We start from the raw sequence: 18,040 nt of genomic DNA on the forward strand, positions 1-18,040 counted from the left end.
AAACAAACATAAAAATCCCTGTAAACAATTTTCTATTTTAATTTTTTTTTTTAAATCTAAACACTCCAGCAGGAGGAGCTACATGCACATTTGGACCTCAAGATGAATATCAAACAAAATGCTCCGAAAGTTTCCCAGTGGTTGTTATTGTTGTTGTTCAACTCGGCTTTGTCGGGTAACAAAAGACAAGTGAGTGTGAGCTTTAGTGAGAAAACACACACGCACATGAGTCAACTTCTCCAGCGTGATGGAGTCACGTGACCCAACAAACATAACAGCACACTGCACCTACAGACAAGAGGTACACACGAGAAAAAAAAGCACATGCTGGAAAGTGATTGTTGATGGTTAGCGCGTGGCGTGTAGTTGAAACTAGGCTCAGACAATGAGAGACTGAAAACGAAAGCCTAAAATCTCTTCAGATTCTTCGATCCCCGCACCGTCAGTCCCCAATGAAACAAACAAAGAAACAAAAAGTCGGACGTTTGTGGCCGTCGGATGTTTTTCCGAACTTCCTACTTCTTGTTCTTGAGCTGATTGGCCAGCCAATCGAGGCCCTCGTAGAGGCCGTCGCCGCTGGTGGCGCAGGTGGCTTGGATGTACCAGTTACGGTGGCGCAGGGAGTGTAAACCCAACTTGTCTGTGATCTCGGCGGCATTCATGGCGTTGGGCAAGTCCTACAAGATGGAACGGTTGTAACCAGCAAGCACCCTCGAATGAAACTAACACTCTGCGGCTGGATCAGAATTTTTTTTTTGAATCTCCACATTGTGTGTTTCTTACCTGTTTATTAGCAAACACGAGGAGCACGGCATCTCTCAGCTCATCCTCAGCCAGCATCCTCATCAGCTCCTCTCGCGCCTCATTGACACGTTCTCTGTCGTTGCTGTCCACCACAAAGATTAAACCTGGGGTGGGGTAAAAATGGATTCAAATATTTGGTATCTTCTGTACTGCTGTATTGAGCTCACCCTGTGTGTTTTGAAAGTAGTGTCTCCAGAGGGGGCGGATCTTGTCCTGCCCACCCACATCCCACACAGTGAAGCTGATGTTCTTGTACTCCACCGTCTCCACATTAAAGCCTGAGAACAAAATGTGTCGCATGAGGTCATACAAAAAAAAACACGTCGCATACGCTGAACCGCTTTTAATCTTGCGCATACCGATGGTTGGGATGGTGGTGACTATTTCCCCCAGTTTGAGTTTGTAGAGGATTGTAGTTTTTCCTGCAGCGTCCAGGCCCACCATCAGGATCCTCATCTCTTTCTTCCCTATGAGGCTCTTTAACAGATTTCCAAAAATGTTCCCCATGATTCCGAGAGGCTTTGTAAGGACTCTAGATGCCTTTATGCGAGGTGAGGGATCCGTTTACGGAGGGCTAAATGAGAGAGCAAAATGTACATTCACTTAAGTCCACCTCCACAAACCAATGAAAACATAAAAAACATTGTGTGACTAACAAACGTGTTTGAACCAAAAAAGATGACGACCACGTCAAACAGTCAGGCAAATGCACTTTCCACACACCCAATGAGACACAGGCAAGCTCCACTTATCGCCCACAGAGATGGTCATAGTACCAAGTCAGCGCCATGGCTTCAGGCTGCAGAGCAATCTGTTCAGAACCTTCGTTCTGTTTTTCCTCCCTCAAATGTTAGCCTGAACCAATGCCCTCATAAAGCATTGCTGAATGTCCTATATTCTCAGGGCCGCCTTGAAACCCGAACATTTTAAAAAGGTCCATTTGAGCTACAGCAAAAACTAAAACACCTTATGTGGTCTGGGAATAAGGCTATTCCTCAAAAACAGATTAATCCTATTACAAATGACACCCTTTTGTTTTCACACATTCCAGAATGTGGACGACATCCTGGACTGGTCAGTCAATAACAGGCCACATACAACATGTTACAATATTATGTAAAGCCATGTCTTGACAGTTAAAAAGGGTTTTGCGGTGCAGACAATTGAATCTAATTCACTTTCCTTCTGGTAAATCCTACTTTGAAATGAATTCAACTGCGTATATTTCCTGTCGAGTGATATCAGCTGAGGTGGGTTATATATATATTAATGATTACCTTTCTGCAAATACTTTCATATCAGTCATTTGTATTCATTATCCAATTACTCAGCATAGTAAATACAGGAAAAGGAAATAAAAGGATATGCATAGAAATAAATAAGAATATAAACTGCAGCAGCCCTGTCCATGGTGCTGAAGGAGCGCGTCGCACTTATACTTTTTTGGGGGGGGTTTCCTTGTGTGTTTTTTTTTCATGTCAACTGTATTAACACAAACTAGGTGGTTACCAGCAGGGCCCCGGTAAGCCGGTAAGTCACATGATAGGAATGCGGCCAGGGTGACCCACGTTAGCCACCGATGCTACCGTCATTAACGTTCCAGCAATTAACCCGTTTCGCTCCTGCTTCTATCGACGCTGTACCGAGCGAGCCGTCGCTTATTTTGCCATATCTGCAAGATTCAGCCCTAATAATGCGCCGTCTCATCAGACGATAAATCAAATTGATTGCCATTTTAATAGCGGAATCGATGATCGGTGCTAGCAAGTATCTCTTTGCACCCCATCCCTTCTCCATTCATCCGCTCTTCTCATCCACCTCCTCCGCTCCGCGCGCATCCTGCTGTCACAATGCCGTCTGCAGTCACTTCGTTACGGAGAAGAGTGATGCCGAGCACACGCTAAAAATCGCCCATATTACATGAGGTTATTTATCAACAGTCGGAACTTACTTTGTCAGATTTTAGTAATCGTCGGTGGGTGCCTGTTAGTATGAAGGAACAGCTACTTACCTAGCTCGCTTAGACGTATCGCGAGATTTCCTGGAGAGCAGTGGTCTAATGAGAGGATGTCGCGAGAGTTCTCATGACTCAACAAACGACGTGAAGAGCCTTTGGTTGAAATAAGGGCAACAAACTAGTTTTATATTATATTAAACGCATTGCACTCTATGTTGTCATAAAATTTTGTGTGTATGTTTTTATTCTTTATTTTCATATAATTCTACCTAGAAAAATGAAAAGAAGACAAATATGGCAACCGTTATAATTACTACTAGTCTATCCTGATACCACAACATGAAAATTAAGGGAATTAATATGTTATATATTGGAAACTGTGTTTAGGTATTCTCAAAGAGGCTTTCATTTAATATTTATTGTCATGTTCCTGACCTCACACATTGGGGCACGCTCTTTAAAGCCATGGGAAATACAACACAGTTGTGACTTTGCTTCATCCACTTGTCATTGTACTCAATACACATTTATTTTCAGAGTCCGTTTTGAATCATTTCTTCTTTATTGTTCTTAAGCTCTATAAACGTGAGTTGCAATTTACTGACAATTTAAAAATGTGGGTTTCGGGGCTGGCGACAGTTGCAAACCACAAAACAAATATTCATCTAACTGATATCCGTTTCTGCTCTCAATTTAAAAATGACCAATTTTGGAGCGACGCGGAAATTCATTCTAAATGCACAGCAGGTCAGGGCGAGCGAGAGAGGCGACGTGGCAAACCTCAAACACCACAGCGCCCTCCAGCGTACGTAAGCAGCAGCGCGTCCTCTGCTCATGTGCAGATGTGTGATGTTAGCGGAAGGTACGAGGCGGGCTCGTCCCACAGAGCCAAGTATTGGGGGCCAACGTCCACGGCAGCACGGTTTTTATCTTTGCACGCTTTTTTAACACATCACCATTAGCCGGAGCACAGACGCGTTTCACCTGCGGGCCCAGGCAGACGAATTCGCCCGCAGATACCACGGAAATTGCTGTCTTACGTCTTCTTCTTTTTTTCCCCCCCTTCCCGCATATGTTCACAATGCAGGGCAGCTTTGTTTTCCTGCTGCTTGCAGCTTTCACATTCACGGGAGGATTTGTGCGAGGCGACGACGATGCAGCCGAGGAGTTGCAGGTGGAGATCTTGGTGAGTAAAAAAAAAAACCGAATGCTCCCTGCAAAGTAAACGATGCATTGAACAAAATGCAATACTAACGATCAACTATTTTGCCCCCAAGATGAAACCCGAAACTTGTTCAGTACTCTCCACAATGGGGGACACGTTGCAGATCCATTACACGGTAAGACCATATTAAATGCACAACACGATTCATATCAAAACCATTCCGGCAAAATATGCCATATACTTGGATTTGGATTCGGCTATGAGATACCGGTCGACTGCTGTTGTGTGGCGTGAGATTGAAGGGGCCATTGTGTGCAACACGTCAGCAATAACACGAGAGCAGATCATCCACGCGTTCACATTGCCAGGCTGGCTATCTGACCGCACTGCTGCATATGCACACCCAGTGTTCATCTCCCACGATCACATTAATGCTATCAGTAACACGTTCTGTCGACGTTTCTTCATTTAATATTAGATTGCATTTATTCATTCTCATCCTTTTCATTCTATATACACACTATAGAGTGATCCACTTACTGCAGTGTTTCCCAAATACATAGAAGCAACCATTCATGCTCACATTTCATACCTAATGTCATTTTAGACTTAATTGAACCTAATTTGCATGCATTTGGAATACAAACTCCAGACTGAAAGGCCAGAGTTGAGATTCGAACACTAAATCTCAGAAGAAGTAGCCCACGTGTTGCGCCAGCGTAATAGTCATTCATTAGTTTTCATTGGTTTTGTACTACTAAAATGACATCACAGTGCCTTAGGGTTCATCTTGCGAACGTCACATGACCAAAGTCAGAAAACCGGTCAGTCGTGATTGATACATAAACGTTACCTTATGAATGTACACTAGCATAATGCTCACAGGTAATAGGAAATTCCATTGGAGGGCTAACAAAACTATCATCAATAATACAGTAGTTATAAACTATGAATTTGTTTTTATTGAAAATAGCCATTTATGTTTTATTAGTAATGTTAGTATTAATACAAAAAATCTACATTACAAACCAGTTGCAACTGGCTTCAATATTTCATCATCAGACCGAAATGTAACACTCTCTATGTTTTATACTTCCCCCTGGTGGCTAAAGCGTATAATCCCGAAGGAGGCCAACAGTGAATCAGAACAATAAACAATCTGTCTAGTTAAGTTGTGACAATTGTTTCTCTGCTCACCAGGGTAAATTAATGGACGGGAAGGTCATTGACTCCTCGTTGTCTCGGGACCCTCTTGTTGTCGAGTTGGGAAAGAGGACTGTCATTTCTGGTGAGTTACGAGCTAAATGTGTCGATTTGATTGCAATGAAATACAAAACAAATCAAATGTTTCCAAAAAGGTATGCAGTTAGGGGATTGACTGTCTTTTTTTTAATTTCCTTTCAGGTTTAGAACAAAGCTTGATCGGCGTGTGCGAAGGGTTAGTAAGAAAAATCTTTGGGCAATATAGTGGTGCTCAAAATAGATTTTTGAATGGTGGAATCTAAAAAATGTGTGCTCAATTTTTGTTGCTTTTTCACGTTATTTCAGGCAAAAAATTAAAGCTACAATTCCATCTCACCTCGCCTATGGGAAGAAAGGTTACCCACCGACGATTCCAGGTAGAGAACAAACAATACATTTGTTGATCAAAATATTTGATCAATGATTGTTACCAGATTGAAGTCAATCTAGCATTTTTTTGTTATCTCCCACTGATTGCTATAATGTCATCATTTGAAACATGCATGAAGTAAAAATGTTGCTCTTAATGTGCACTAGGTGACGCTGCCCTTGAGTTTGAGGTGGAAGTGATCTCGCTGACACAGCAGACGCCTTGGCAGAAGATGGTGAACGATGTGTTCCCCCTTGTATGTTTGGCGCTGGTGCCCACTCTCCTTGGCTTGGTGGGACTTTACCTCTACAACAAGGCCAAAGACCCCAAACCCAGCAAAAAGAAGGCAAAGGACAAGAAAAGCAAGAAGAAATAAAGATGGGACAAAGAACTATTTAAATAAATGTAAAAAAAAAAAAAAAGATTTTCCTTTGTGTTGATTTTATAAAATGGGTGTTGATTGTACAGGAAACAGCTTCGGTGGCACGGATTTTTACTCCGCCTGTCCATGTTGCATCTTTTGACAGATTTTCAGCCTCTGTGAGCTTGAATAAATTGCAACACATCCAAATTTCAACAGACAAAGATGACACATCTTTCAATCCATTGTTATTTTATTGGACTGCATGGTTGAGTATCTGTCTAATTGGTTGATGATTTCTGAAAAAAAAAAAAAAATTACAATTAGGCCTTTCTTTAGACATTGTGTTAACACTATCCGTTTGACACCTCCACATTCTGAGACTTGTCAGCGAATCTGTTATCAAATGGGAAAATTAAATTTTTGTTCTGTACTCGCTTTTAAACTATGAAAGTCACATCCTTCAAATGGCCACAGATTTCAGTGTTTTGCCCACTTTTGATTCTCAATTATGATTTAGTAATTTTGTGTTGAATTGATATACAGTTTACCTGAGGCCATGCAGTGCAGGAATGTCAATTCAGACTGGAATTTGTTAAATAAAAGATTTGTTATTTAACTACTTGTGGTTATTGTTGCACATTGACACATTTTCTTCTTGAGCAGAGACGCGCATGCGCATACAGGTCATATCACTCCGCATCAACAAATTGGTGATTTCATATGAAACCCATCATATAATTAAATTAAATTGATTAAAAACAATATGATGTAAAAAATACAAAACATCACGTCCGATACATGATGTTTTAATTTTGAGAACGTTAATTTAGTGCCCAGGGTGGAGCGGAAATGCACTACTTTTCGCGGTACAACCTCTTCCTGTCCTCTTTCCCAGCTTCCCGTGCGACATGGTGAGTTCACTCCAACGCCAGTCGTTTGGAAAAAAACGAAATGAACCGATACGTTTGTCGAGAAAAGACTCGTCTTTAAATATTCGCTGTTAATAAAACCCCAAAGACCCACACGATGTGTTATATTGTCGTTTTAAGTACACAAAACCATTGAAAAATTTGCCCGGGCCTAAATGCTAGCGGTTAGCACGCTAACACTGCTGTGCATGTGTTCAGGTAGCGAGTGGTGGATAAAGCAAAATCTTAAGGGACGATTATAAAGGCTGTATTTGTGATAGACTTATTGCACCAAGCTTTATAATCACTGTTGTACTGTTTAATTAAACAAGTATGTCATATTTTTCACCCATCCGGGGGTTTAGAGCAGGGTTGGCGTTGGGATGTAAATTGAGTCACATTTAATGTCAGCATCTAATGTGGGAGTGCTTAACTGTTGCCACACATGACCAAGAATCTAAATAGGTTCATATTTTGTATTTCAGACTAAGAAGAGAAGGAATAACGGTCGTGCCAAGAAGGGCCGTGGGCACGTGCAGCCCATCCGTTGCACCAACTGTGCCCGCTGCGTCCCCAAGGACAAGGCCATCAAGAAGTTTGTCATCAGGAACATTGTGGAGGCTGCAGCCGTGAGAGATATCTCAGAGGCCAGCGTCTTTGATTGTAAGTGCTTCTTTTGTACTGTATAGCAAATGACAATACATTCTGTCCTAATGTGTTTTTCCCTCTTCTGTATAGCTTATGTTCTGCCCAAGCTCTACGTGAAGCTGCACTACTGTGTCAGCTGCGCCATCCACAGTAAAGTGGTGAGGAACCGCTCCTGTGAAGCCAGGAAAGACCGCACCCCACCACCCAGGTTCAGGCCCAATGTGAGGAACGGCTCTAAAATACTTTCTAATACTGTGCCAGCACAGTAGTTCTAACTTGCTTTGTTTTTTGTTGTAGGCTGGTGCACCAAGAGCTCCTCCAAAGCCCATGTAAAGAACATGTTATAGGCCTGAGAAATAAAAGTCTTCACAAAGTCTTTTAAAGTTGTTCATTGAATTTATGACTTAGCATTTCAGAACACAAGAGAATAGGTGTTGACTTTATTTGGAGTAAATACTTACAGTACAAAATTTACAGTAGTTAAGATCAAACGAGTGAAATGCATAACTGATACATTTAGGAGTTTGCATTAATTCAAAGCGATATCAGATCATTTAGAGGAGGTGAGAGGTTTACAAACACATCCAAGTGTTTCTAAAATCATACAATTAGCAATCATACAAGTGAGTAATTGTGAGCTGAGGATCGGCAGCACATGCATCGGTCTGAAGCACAATTCTTGTCGCACAATTACACCACTCACACTGAAGGCAAACGAGGATAGGTGATAGAACCAGTAGCTTACAAAAATCTATGGGTGTGATTTTGTTTTTTTCCATAATTTGACACTTAAAGCCAGCAAATGTTTCATGTCTGCAGGGAGATTTCTTTGGCTTTTAGCAGCAGCATTGATCCTATGGGCCTTTAGTAGTAAAAAGTGGTTCTACCAAGGGGAAAGTTTGTGGTGGTGAGCACGTCACAAAGCTGGACTTTTGCAGCAACGAGGTGAAGACTTGCAAAAACACTACAAGAAAGAAGGCACAATATCAAAAAGGACTACATACAGGAAGCAACTTACTCGTAACATCAAGGCATATATCAAGCAGGGAACTTTTTGTTTTTTTAAAGAAACATTTCTTAATACAACAGTCCAATTACTTGAATGTAAGGCAAGCTAACTTTAATGATTAAATGACTGATAGGTGAATCCTTAATTTGACCAAATGTGTAAGAAAATAAAATGGACATGTAAGTCTACTTATAAAAATGGATTATATTTGAGGTTTCAAAGTGGTTTTTGTTGCTTCTCTGTCATTTCTAGGCTTGTGCTTCATGTTTTGTAAAGTGTAGCTTGAGAGTTGTAAGAACAGTCAATTTTTTTTTCACTTTATATCATACAATTCAAAATCATCTTTATATAACCCTCGTGAAGGACAAAGGCTTTTAAAAAAAAAAAAGCACTGCTGGCCACATTTGAATATTTTAACACTTTGTAGTGCCATATTTGACATTGATGCAGATATAACTGGGAGGTTTTGCTCTCGTGTAGATTCTATGTTTAGAAATCCCACCTGTGTTAAAGACAACTTGAGATCTTTGGTAACTCATTCCGACACAATTTTGTATGTTTGAGGATATGATTGTTAGTTCATAGCTTCAGCGCTAGTCACTGAATTTCAATTACAACAAAGGGAAGGCACAATTCAAACCAAGTAATAGTTGTAACCAAATTGACGTAATATCATTTGCAGATTCGACATATATGATCAAACTCTCCCACTTCAGCGGCAGTGATGGTTTTTTTTTTTTTCCTCATTCATTGAGAGAAATGTGCAGTTTGTGATGTATTCTAGAAAACAATTTAATATAATCAGAATATTCTGGCAAGTATCAGTGCAACAGAAGCAGTTATAGAACAAATAATTAACAACAGACACACAACACGAGTAGTCAAGTCATCCAAGTAAAGGCTTTCATTGTACACTTGCACATCCTACTTCCAGAAAATGAAGGGCATCTCACATAGAAGTACACTCACTTCCATCACTCCACCATTAGATACAAAACTAAAAGTGCATTTAGGATTCACAGACAACTTTTAAAAGATCTCACCAACTTGGACCTGGCTCTCTAATTTGGTCTGCACGTAACAAGGGCTGGAAAAAGTGGACAGTGAATTGAAAATGTTTTGGGATGTGTCTTCAAAGGAGGCGAATGTCTTCACATTTGACTTTTTGGGATGAAGAATCTGTTAAAGTGCTTGAGAGTTTTCATTGTCGGATTGGTCAACCACAGTATGTGCATCAGGTGGGAATCCTGAATTGGGGCGCAAGGCACATGTGCAGATGGGAAAGTGCATGTTCGAAGTGCGTCATGATAAATAATAGGGTTCCTTCGCACCGTGCAGGCCAAACCGAGCCAGGCTGAGCTCATGGACTCCGTTCCTCAGTCCAGGATGTGCTCTCCGCGGACGATGTGAGAAGAAAACTCGTAGCGGTCTTGGCTCCGATGGCCGCAGATGTTACACTCGAAAGGCTGGCGGAATCCGTGGCAGCCCATGTGGATGGTAAACATGACGTGGTCCAAGAAGAGCACGCGACAGTGGTCGCATCGGAAGCAGCGCACCGTCCGCCCTTCGCCGTCCACCACTCGCAGTGTCTCCCTGGAGGTGGACGAGGGCGTCGTAGGTGAACTGGGCATCGGGGCGAGGCCGGACGGAGGGGCCGCGTGGTGACCCCCGTCCTCTCTTTTGACCTCCCCATCTTTGGCGTGGCCCGGGCTGCGTCTGTCCCAAATCTTGTAGTGCGGAGGAGGAGCCGCGTTGTGTAGATGATGCCCGTTGTTCCTATGAAGGGCGGCACCGGGAGCGGTGCTGTTGCACGGCTCGTCCGGCATGCTCTCCGTGTCCGTAGAGTCCTGGCAACCGTTACTGGGGGACGTTGCCTGACTCCGACCCACGAGCAAGTCTTCGTGACCCTCCGCCGCTTCTCTTCTCCCCGCATTGGCGCTCCCCAGCCCCGCACCGGAACCCACGCAGTCCAGCCTCAGACCGAGAGCGCCGGGCGTGTAAGCGGCGCCGTGCATGGATCGGAGTTCGGATAAACACGAAGGGTGAGTCGTGGGGAGATGGAGAGGCTGCAGGGTGTCCGCCATCCCGCCTCCACTGGCAGCTACACCTGCATACTCTCCTCCAGGAGTGTGTAGGACTTCCAAGTCGCCTGGATGTGTCTCTCCATCTTTGTCCAAAGCAGCTTGAGGCTCATAAGGTGCATATCCACGATGTATGTGCTTCTGTCCTGCAATTAGAAAAGACAATCCTATTGTACTGAAACACGGAACAACGGCACGTTTTCTGGCATCAGTGTGTCTTCTAATCTTTGCAAATAAATAAAGGGGGAAAAAATACAATCTAAAATCGGGGCAGATAAAAGTAAACAATTGAAAGCATGCGTGGACGCCATTTTGTAAATAAGGATTTACTAACTTTTTTGTTTTGAGTCAAATCTGTGAGCCTTGTTCGTAAAGTTTGTCTCCACACTACGAAGCGGCTATTTTTTGTCAAACCTCAACCAAAATGCTCACCTACAAATTTTTGCGGCATGGATCTTTTGCGTTTGGTGACGCTGCTGGCAAGCCGATCAACAAACGTCATCTTGTCTGAGGAGGCATGAAGCCGTGAGTCGGCTATGTACTCCATCTCCCTAATCTCCTCCCCTATAAAACACAGAATATATAACATTGCTCTGGTCACAGATTCTAAATTTTCAAACCAAAGCAAGTATGAAAAGATGAAAAACAGATGGATGGGTGGATCATTTTGACAATGTTAGCTTACACCCAAAATTCACCATCTCTATGGATAACAATTATGCCTCACAATGAAAATTTGAAAGAGTTTTATTTGAACCAAACTTTTCTTGAACATGGCACAAGTTTCACTCAAACCATATTTTTCAGATTACCATCTTGTCGTTACAGACATTTTGACAGATAATTGCAACTGGTACGATCTAAAAGGAATACATAAGTAAGAGACCAAGAAGAACCTCAAGTCTGGCGGGTGTAAAAATGGGATGACATGTCACCTCCATGTGCTAACAGAAAAAAAAGTCCAAAATAAATGCATGATTGCTTTTTAAAGGCACCACAAGCCAACTGAAGCGAAATCAGCACTATACTCAACTCAAAAGAACCATGCTCACCCAGATGCTGAGCGCTATTAGGCTGCTTTGACTCCACGCTCTGTAAGTAGTTGTAGCAACGTTCCAGATGCTCCTCCAATGTGCTCTGTTGCTTGTAACTGCGGCCACAGTAACTGCACTTATATGGCTTCCCAACAGTTGGAGAGGATACTGGAGGCAAAGTGCAAAGAGGGCATAACTTTTGTCACCATACATGCGAGGGAGAGGGGCCCTTTAGGCCATATTTATGAGGCCTAAATATGTTGTACCGGCATGAGTGCGAAGATGACCAGTGAGGGCGTCTCTTCTTCTACAGGCGTAGTTACACAAAGGACATTTAAAGGGTTTCTCTCCGGAGTGCAGTTTGATATGACGGAGCAGGTTTCCTTTTTGGGTGAAGGAGGCACCACACTGATTACACTGGAATGGCCGCTCACCTGCACAAAGATCAAATTGTTAAAAACGAGATATGCATAGTTGAAGATAGAGCTGAAGATTGAGCAGAATCACCAGCGGTCAAATGAAGTTCTGCACACACACAAAAAATCCATAAATCAAATAACTATAACACTGTGTACTCAATGGAATAAACAATGCTGTTTGTTTTTGTAGGCATTCACAACATGACAGTTGTGCTCTCATAAAAAGAACATCATTTCACATCTGAAGCATTTCTTTACCTGTGTGGCTGCGCTTGTGCACCATGAGAACATTAGGTCCAATGCAGATCATTCCACAGATGTCACATTTCAGCTTTCCACTGGGCAGTCTGATGTTGTCATGATTGGTAAGCTCTCTGTAACCAGGTGCCTCCGTTCCTTGATCCACGCCTCCTTCCTCTGGACGTTCCATTCGCTCATCGTCGTTACTGGGACCGGGGTCTTCATCACTGTACAACTCCACTTTAATAGAATTAGCTAAAGCAATGAAAGAAAAAAAAAAAAAAAACGTCACTTTTTTTTTTAACGGCAAAATGGAGGATGAAGTATTTATCACTTACCACTGAGCGAGCGACGAGGTGAAGTTTCCTTGCTGTTTGGAGTGCTTACTGTCCGACCGCCGAGAACTCCAGAAAAATCTCTTTCCATTGAAGAATCTCCACTATTAACTGCAAATGCACAAAACCTAGTTAAACATACATTGTGACTTATGGGCTGAAATGATAAAGTATCTCCACCACAATAAATGAAAAGCTGACCTGATGTGTAAGACTGTCCATTGCAGTCATCAACATCCATACTCGAGTTCGACCCAATACTGAAAAGACAGTTATATCCACATGAACTTCCTCTTCCTTTGATACATAGGGGTGTTAAAAAAGCGGGCAATAATAAAGTTCCATCGACATAACTGGGCTACACAAGAGCTAACTTTAACATGAGCGTGCTACAGATCAGCTGATCGACTCACTCGCAATTCTCATGACACCACTGATAAAATCATTGAATAGTCGTTTTCTATCAATTGGTATTCATTTCACATTGTGACGGTTCAAGAATCTAAATGCGTCTCCGTATTTCACGGCGTTATCAGTTTTTCATAGCTAAATCGTCAGTCGGCCTTGGCGGCTAAAGCTAAGCTAAGCTAAGCTAAGCTAAGCTTGCTGTGCGCAAACATAAAGCCAAGGCAGTTAAAACGACCACGACAACGTTGACATTTGTCACGCTCACTGACTGAACATTGCTGCGAAAACATGACGTAGCTTAATGGTGCAATGACAATGGGTGACAAGTTCTCAGACTGGAAAATGCTATATTTAGCAAGCTACATGACATGCTAACCACGGCGGCCAGTGTTTCCGAAATGGTTGCTATGGCACCCGCAGCCTCGGCGATTGCTATGACAAGCCCGCTATGAACTAGCTCCAAAACAAGCTCTTCACGCGTCAAGAATCGACAACCGACACTTAAATGAGTCAACTCCCCGTATATGTGTAGTATTACCATATTACCTATGCCTAGCGAGGGCGACGAGTGAGGTTATTCGGTTTTTGCATCTGCTTGTTTGGATTTATGGCGACGACATTCCCGACCAGCAGAACTACGGCATGGGCCAAACTACTTCCGGTCACAATTTCGAGTGCCCTATAAATATTCATGAAAAGACATTCAACGCACATCACCCATCAAACATCAAATTTGCTGTTTACAACAAAAAGTGACCTGTCCTTTAATGGAAACGTGCATATATTGATTATTTATTGTCTATATATTTTTTTCGGAATAATTCTGACTCTAAAGTGAGAATTCACACTTTAAAGTCAAAATTATTTTTCTTCTCTGGCCCTAATCCTCTTCCGTAAGTATTTTTGTCACCTCTGACCCGCCCCTGACACGTTGTTCTGGTATTTGTGGTGTCTAGAAAGGTCGAATTGAAAGCGGTTCCAAAGACCGGTGTCATTGGGTTGCAGGGCAATGAGAGCGACCCCCGGTGCCGCGTGGTAGTTTTGCACTATGAGTGACGTCAGCGCTGCTTTTTTACGACGGTGTGCTTACACATTGACACTTTCCGTTACTATAGGTTGTAACCGCGTAGGAAAACAAAAGGGGATCTGATTCCGTCAACTGCTCAAGTTCGGGCGATCGTTTTTAAGATTTCGACTCATCGATCGATATCGCAAGACTGTACCAAATTGAGAGCAAGAATTTTCCCCTCTTCAAAAAGTACACGGCGTACTTCCTGTGGTGAAACTGCTTCGAACTGGTATAGGCCCAACAGCGAGCTCCATCAAAGTTTGTTGTTGTCACGTGACGTAAGCCGAATGTGGCGATAAAAGTTAGTTTAGAGCGTTAAACTAGCTCCGTGTGCTATAGAATTGAAACGTAACCCCATCTCCGCCGCAATGCCGCAGCCAAAGTATCGGAAGATTGCTGTGATCGGTTACAGATCTGTAGGTGAGTAAAACTCCGAGCTCGTGCTGTGCTAGTTAGCAAGCCAGCTAGCTTGCTATCAGGCTAAGGTCCTGGCTTTGTTTTCCATGTGTCAGGCTGACCTCAGCAACACGCGCCCTGCTTTTTTTTTTGTTTTTTTTTGCATTACACTTGTGCTATTTCCGTTCACAAAACTAATAAATGGACCTTCGGCTGGAGCCTTGTTTAAGATTAAACATCCGTGGCATTCCTGTTAGGCAAGGTGAAGCACAATTATTTTCCATAACAAATCGTGTCTCAAAATAAGTGAGTCATTTTCACGAAATTCGGGGTAAAGACATGCATAACAGCTTCATAGCAACCATTTGAGTTGAATACTCATTAAATAAGATTTTAATTCCGATGTTCATATCAGTCAAATTGATTTTTAAATTTAAATCCCACCCATAACAATACCGACTATTGATCAAATTACATGTAAGTGACCCAAATACCAGAGAGGAAAAAAACCCATACTGATCCCTATCAAGTCTAACAATGTGGTGCTCCTTATTTACTTCACTTTTACAGTTCTAGTTTAATTTTAAAAGTTAAACACGTGATTATTTGATATTTTGGGAGTAATCTAGTTGCAAAACATATTTTTTTCTTAGTCTGTGTGTTAAATACTGTTATTAAAGCACAAGTCGCGTCCATTTTTCTTCTGCAGGAAAGTCATCTCTCACAATACAATTTGTGGAAGGACAGTTTGTCGACTCCTATGACCCCACAATTGAAAACAGTAAGTTTCACTGTGCAGTATAGAACTGATATATTGTACAGTACATTTTTTTTTTTTATTGTAATTTACTTGTCTACAGTGTTTACATAGCAGTGTAATGTGTTGTGAAGGCGGCTATATGAGGAGATTTGCTCTTGTTATATGAATACTGTGTAAACTTAATTTCCCTTCCCAGCCTTCAATAAAATGGTCAGCGTCAATTGTCAAGACTTCAATCTTCAGCTGGTCGACACTGCTGGACAAGTGAGTTTATTAATCGGCGCCGTTTTGTCCTATATACTGCAGTAATATTCAAATTGTTTTGATATGCTATCATTTGTAGGATGAATACTCGATTTTTCCCCAGTCCCACTCAATGGACATCCACGGCTATGTCCTTGTTTATTCTGTGACATCCATGAAAAGGTATGAAGTGAATTTTAATCAACTTTCACTTTAAAGCATGTTTTTTTTTTTTTTTTTGTGTTCATTGCTCATCCTCATCTCAAAAACAGCATGGTGGATTAAAATCAGGCTTTGTATCATTGCGCCATCTACAATGTGATAAATGAGCTCTGTATATTTTCTCAGTTTTGAGGTCGTTCAGGTTCTCCACGACAAGCTGCTCGATATGGTTGGAAAGATTCAGTAAGTTATCTTAAATCTATACTCCCAAAATTGACCCCCCCCCCTCCTCTGCTGCCGATTAATTTTTTAAATCTTGCACCATGAATGTTTTCTATTTAGGGTTCCAACCGTTCTTGTTGGGAACAAAAAAGATCTCCACATGGAAAGGTAAGCACAATTCTTGAAACATTTGTTTTGAAAATGTTTCAGTGGACTTACTATGTCTGTATAAGAATCTGTAAGAAGAGAGTAGTGAATATATGCACAGAATGAAATAATTTTATTCAGAGCAGCTTTATAAAGTGGGTATGTTCTGAGGCGAAGTATCTAAGGAAGAAAGTTTTGGGTTAACATGCAATATTGTTCTCATCTGCGTGCCATTTTAGTTTCGTAACCAGTGTGCACTTTGTTGTTTCTCAGGGTCATAAAGCCAGAGGAGGGAAAGAAGCTCGCTGATTCCTGGGGTGCTGCTTTCATGGAATCCTCAGCCAAGGAGAACGAGGTCATCATCTTTTTATGCACGTCTCTATTGGTGCTCTGCGTATACTCGGGCTCTTTCTCACTTCTTCCTGTGTTACAGACCGCCGTGGAAGTTTTCAAGCGAATCATACTGGAGATGGAGAAAGCCGACGGGAATGCCCCGCCGGAAGAGAAAAAGTGTGCCGTGATGTAAGAATGCATTGAGGACATGGTCAAAGTCACCTGCTGAAGCCAGGAGGTGCACAGCTCCACCAGCATACCACCAACGACGACGACCTCACCAACAAGACCCCCCCCCCCCCCACCCTCCCTCTTCCCGGCAGTGCTGCCATCTTCAATTCACATTAAACTATTCCACCAAAAGAAGCTCAGGCAGAGAAGCACCTTCATTGGACATTTGCTTGAAATAGTAATGTTCTCGAGTGGGTTTCATTTTAGCTTCGATCCTAATTAGCTGCGTACAAAATTCCCTTGTAATGATAATTATTTGTGAATGCCTGATGACATTGCTTTGTGTTATTTAGGAGTGGTTGATGTCTCGTGGTGCCGGCGGCTTGACAGTTTTGGAGCCCCAGTGTTTTGTTTTTTTTTTGCTGTAAATGTGCTCGTTGATCATGTCACAGTGGCAGGCGGACTGCCTTGGATGCTCTTATTACGAGCTTTTACAAAACACTCTTTCCACACTTGTTTCCAGTGTAATGTTTATCAAGTTTTTTTTCAAGCTATTTATACATACAGCCTACTTTCCTTTGAGCTTTTCTGCTGAGCAGATTAGTCCGCTGCCCTACAGTTTTTTTTTTTTTTTTTTCCCATCACCAGTAACAAAGCTGTTATGGAACCCTCAGATCAGTTTAGTATAGGTTGGAAAAATATCTTAACTTTTTGCTACGTATGGCTTTTAGGCAATTCGAAATAGAATGGGTTTTGCTGTTTTGTTTTGTTTCTTTTTTTTTTTTTTGGGAGTGATACAGGCTTTTTTGCGTGGCCCGTTAGTTTAGAGCAGTTCATAGCGGTAATTTATCACAAGTCATTTGGACGTCTTTGTAAAATACAGTGAAATGAACGGGATGAGTTGCCTTTATTGTTTATGAACTTGTCATGATTTCAAGGTTTAATGAAGCCGTGTTATGCATGTGATTTAATCTAAACTCTGGATTTAATAATCACTGTCAAGACACTTGAGATGCAATGTTTGCATTTAGTTTTTCTTGGATCTTGTTGCCTTAAAATACACTTGTATGTGGACTATCATCACATTACATATTCAACTTTTTCCTCATACAGTTTGTAATATCTTTTTTTTTTTTTTTTTTATCAAGTGCTCGGTGGAATAAGTAGTCCTGTGATGGACAGAGGCTAGCTGGTCAATGCTGTCTTGTGCCTTACACATTTTCAAAACTCCCACATATGGTTCCCTTCATGACCAAAGGTGCTCTTACAGGGTTTCTTCCATCTGTTAACTTGATCTCATGGGTGTTGACAGTGGTGATGATGGCGTGCACAACATGGACGACAACATGTCGATGACTGTCAGCGTTCATGCAAAAAAAAAAATCTTGCTGTAAACAGTTTGTATATAAAATCTGTTACTCAGTTGATGTGGTTGTGTTTTTGTTTGACATTTTTGTTTAGGTGGCCACATTCAATGAAAAAAAAATCATCCCACAATACACTTAATGCAACCCAGCCCATCTGTACTATTGATGTGTGTCTGTATATGTATA

General features: G+C 41.8%; 5 protein-coding genes across 12 annotated transcripts in view; 3 read left to right on the forward strand and 2 right to left on the reverse strand.

The window, feature by feature from the left end:
• LOC147049186 (ADP-ribosylation factor 3) overlaps positions 1-2,866 on the reverse strand; it is a 3,953-nt gene extending 1,087 nt beyond the window's left edge. The window contains exons 1-5 of one of the 2 annotated variants that reach the window (XM_085924360.1): positions 2,816-2,866; positions 1,164-1,378; positions 972-1,082; positions 784-908; positions 1-677 (exon numbers count right to left, since the gene is read on the reverse strand). The exon at positions 1-677 is cut by the window's left edge and continues 1,087 nt beyond it. In XM_085924360.1, the coding sequence (XP_085780486.1) occupies positions 516-677; positions 784-908; positions 972-1,082; positions 1,164-1,311 (546 nt within the window). In that variant the 5' untranslated portion in view covers positions 1,312-1,378; positions 2,816-2,866 and the 3' untranslated portion in view covers positions 1-515. Of the gene's footprint in view, positions 678-783; positions 909-971; positions 1,083-1,163; positions 1,379-2,755 lie in introns of both variants that reach the window. The other variant, XM_085924359.1, reaches the window with a different exon arrangement.
• Positions 2,867-3,611: 745 nt separating this feature from the next.
• On the forward strand, positions 3,612-5,960 carry fkbp11 (FKBP prolyl isomerase 11). The gene is made up of 6 exons (XM_085924215.1): positions 3,612-3,947; positions 4,039-4,101; positions 5,127-5,214; positions 5,331-5,364; positions 5,475-5,545; positions 5,706-5,960. Exons 1-6 carry the CDS (start codon positions 3,834-3,836, stop codon positions 5,912-5,914), a joined length of 579 nt encoding a protein of 192 aa, XP_085780341.1. The 5' UTR covers positions 3,612-3,833; the 3' UTR covers positions 5,915-5,960.
• Positions 5,961-6,573: 613 nt separating this feature from the next.
• Positions 6,574-7,834, forward strand: LOC147049188 (small ribosomal subunit protein eS26-like). The gene is given in 6 exon segments (XM_085923855.1): positions 6,574-6,612; positions 6,720-6,794; positions 6,796-6,813; positions 7,296-7,473; positions 7,549-7,679; positions 7,756-7,834. Coding segments are annotated over 6 exon segments (477 nt in total). The 3' UTR covers positions 7,792-7,834.
• On the reverse strand, positions 7,835-13,989 carry LOC147049189 (zinc finger protein Eos-like). Of its 7 annotated transcripts, XM_085924850.1 has the most exons (10): positions 13,895-13,989; positions 13,531-13,663; positions 12,778-12,836; positions 12,580-12,687; positions 12,260-12,496; positions 12,090-12,107; positions 11,849-12,016; positions 11,601-11,750; positions 10,981-11,112; positions 7,835-10,694 (listed from the first exon to the last, which is right to left on the reverse strand). In XM_085924850.1, exons 3-10 carry the CDS (start codon positions 12,815-12,817, stop codon positions 9,844-9,846), a joined length of 1,704 nt encoding a protein of 567 aa, XP_085780976.1. In that variant the 5' UTR covers positions 12,818-12,836; positions 13,531-13,663; positions 13,895-13,989; the 3' UTR covers positions 7,835-9,843. The 7 variants fall into 7 exon arrangements, with proteins under 7 accessions (XP_085780976.1, XP_085780977.1, XP_085780978.1 ...); XM_085924851.1 differs by lacking the exon at positions 13,531-13,663 and having other exon boundaries at positions 13,895-13,988; XM_085924852.1 differs by lacking the exon at positions 13,895-13,989 and having other exon boundaries at positions 12,260-12,481; positions 13,531-13,795.
• Positions 13,463-17,914, forward strand: rhebl1 (Ras homolog, mTORC1 binding like 1). The gene is made up of 8 exons (XM_085924860.1): positions 13,463-14,473; positions 15,159-15,230; positions 15,406-15,473; positions 15,553-15,635; positions 15,801-15,857; positions 15,957-16,004; positions 16,257-16,338; positions 16,417-17,914. Exons 1-8 carry the CDS (start codon positions 14,422-14,424, stop codon positions 16,507-16,509), a joined length of 555 nt encoding a protein of 184 aa, XP_085780986.1. The 5' UTR covers positions 13,463-14,421; the 3' UTR covers positions 16,510-17,914.
• Positions 17,915-18,040: the final 126 nt, after the last annotated feature.

The sequence above is a fragment of the Syngnathus leptorhynchus genome, chromosome 11 (assembly GCF_054491065.1).
Source record: "Syngnathus leptorhynchus isolate UIUO chromosome 11, UIUO_Slep, whole genome shotgun sequence".
NCBI classification, from domain to species: domain Eukaryota; kingdom Metazoa; phylum Chordata; class Actinopteri; order Syngnathiformes; family Syngnathidae; genus Syngnathus; species Syngnathus leptorhynchus.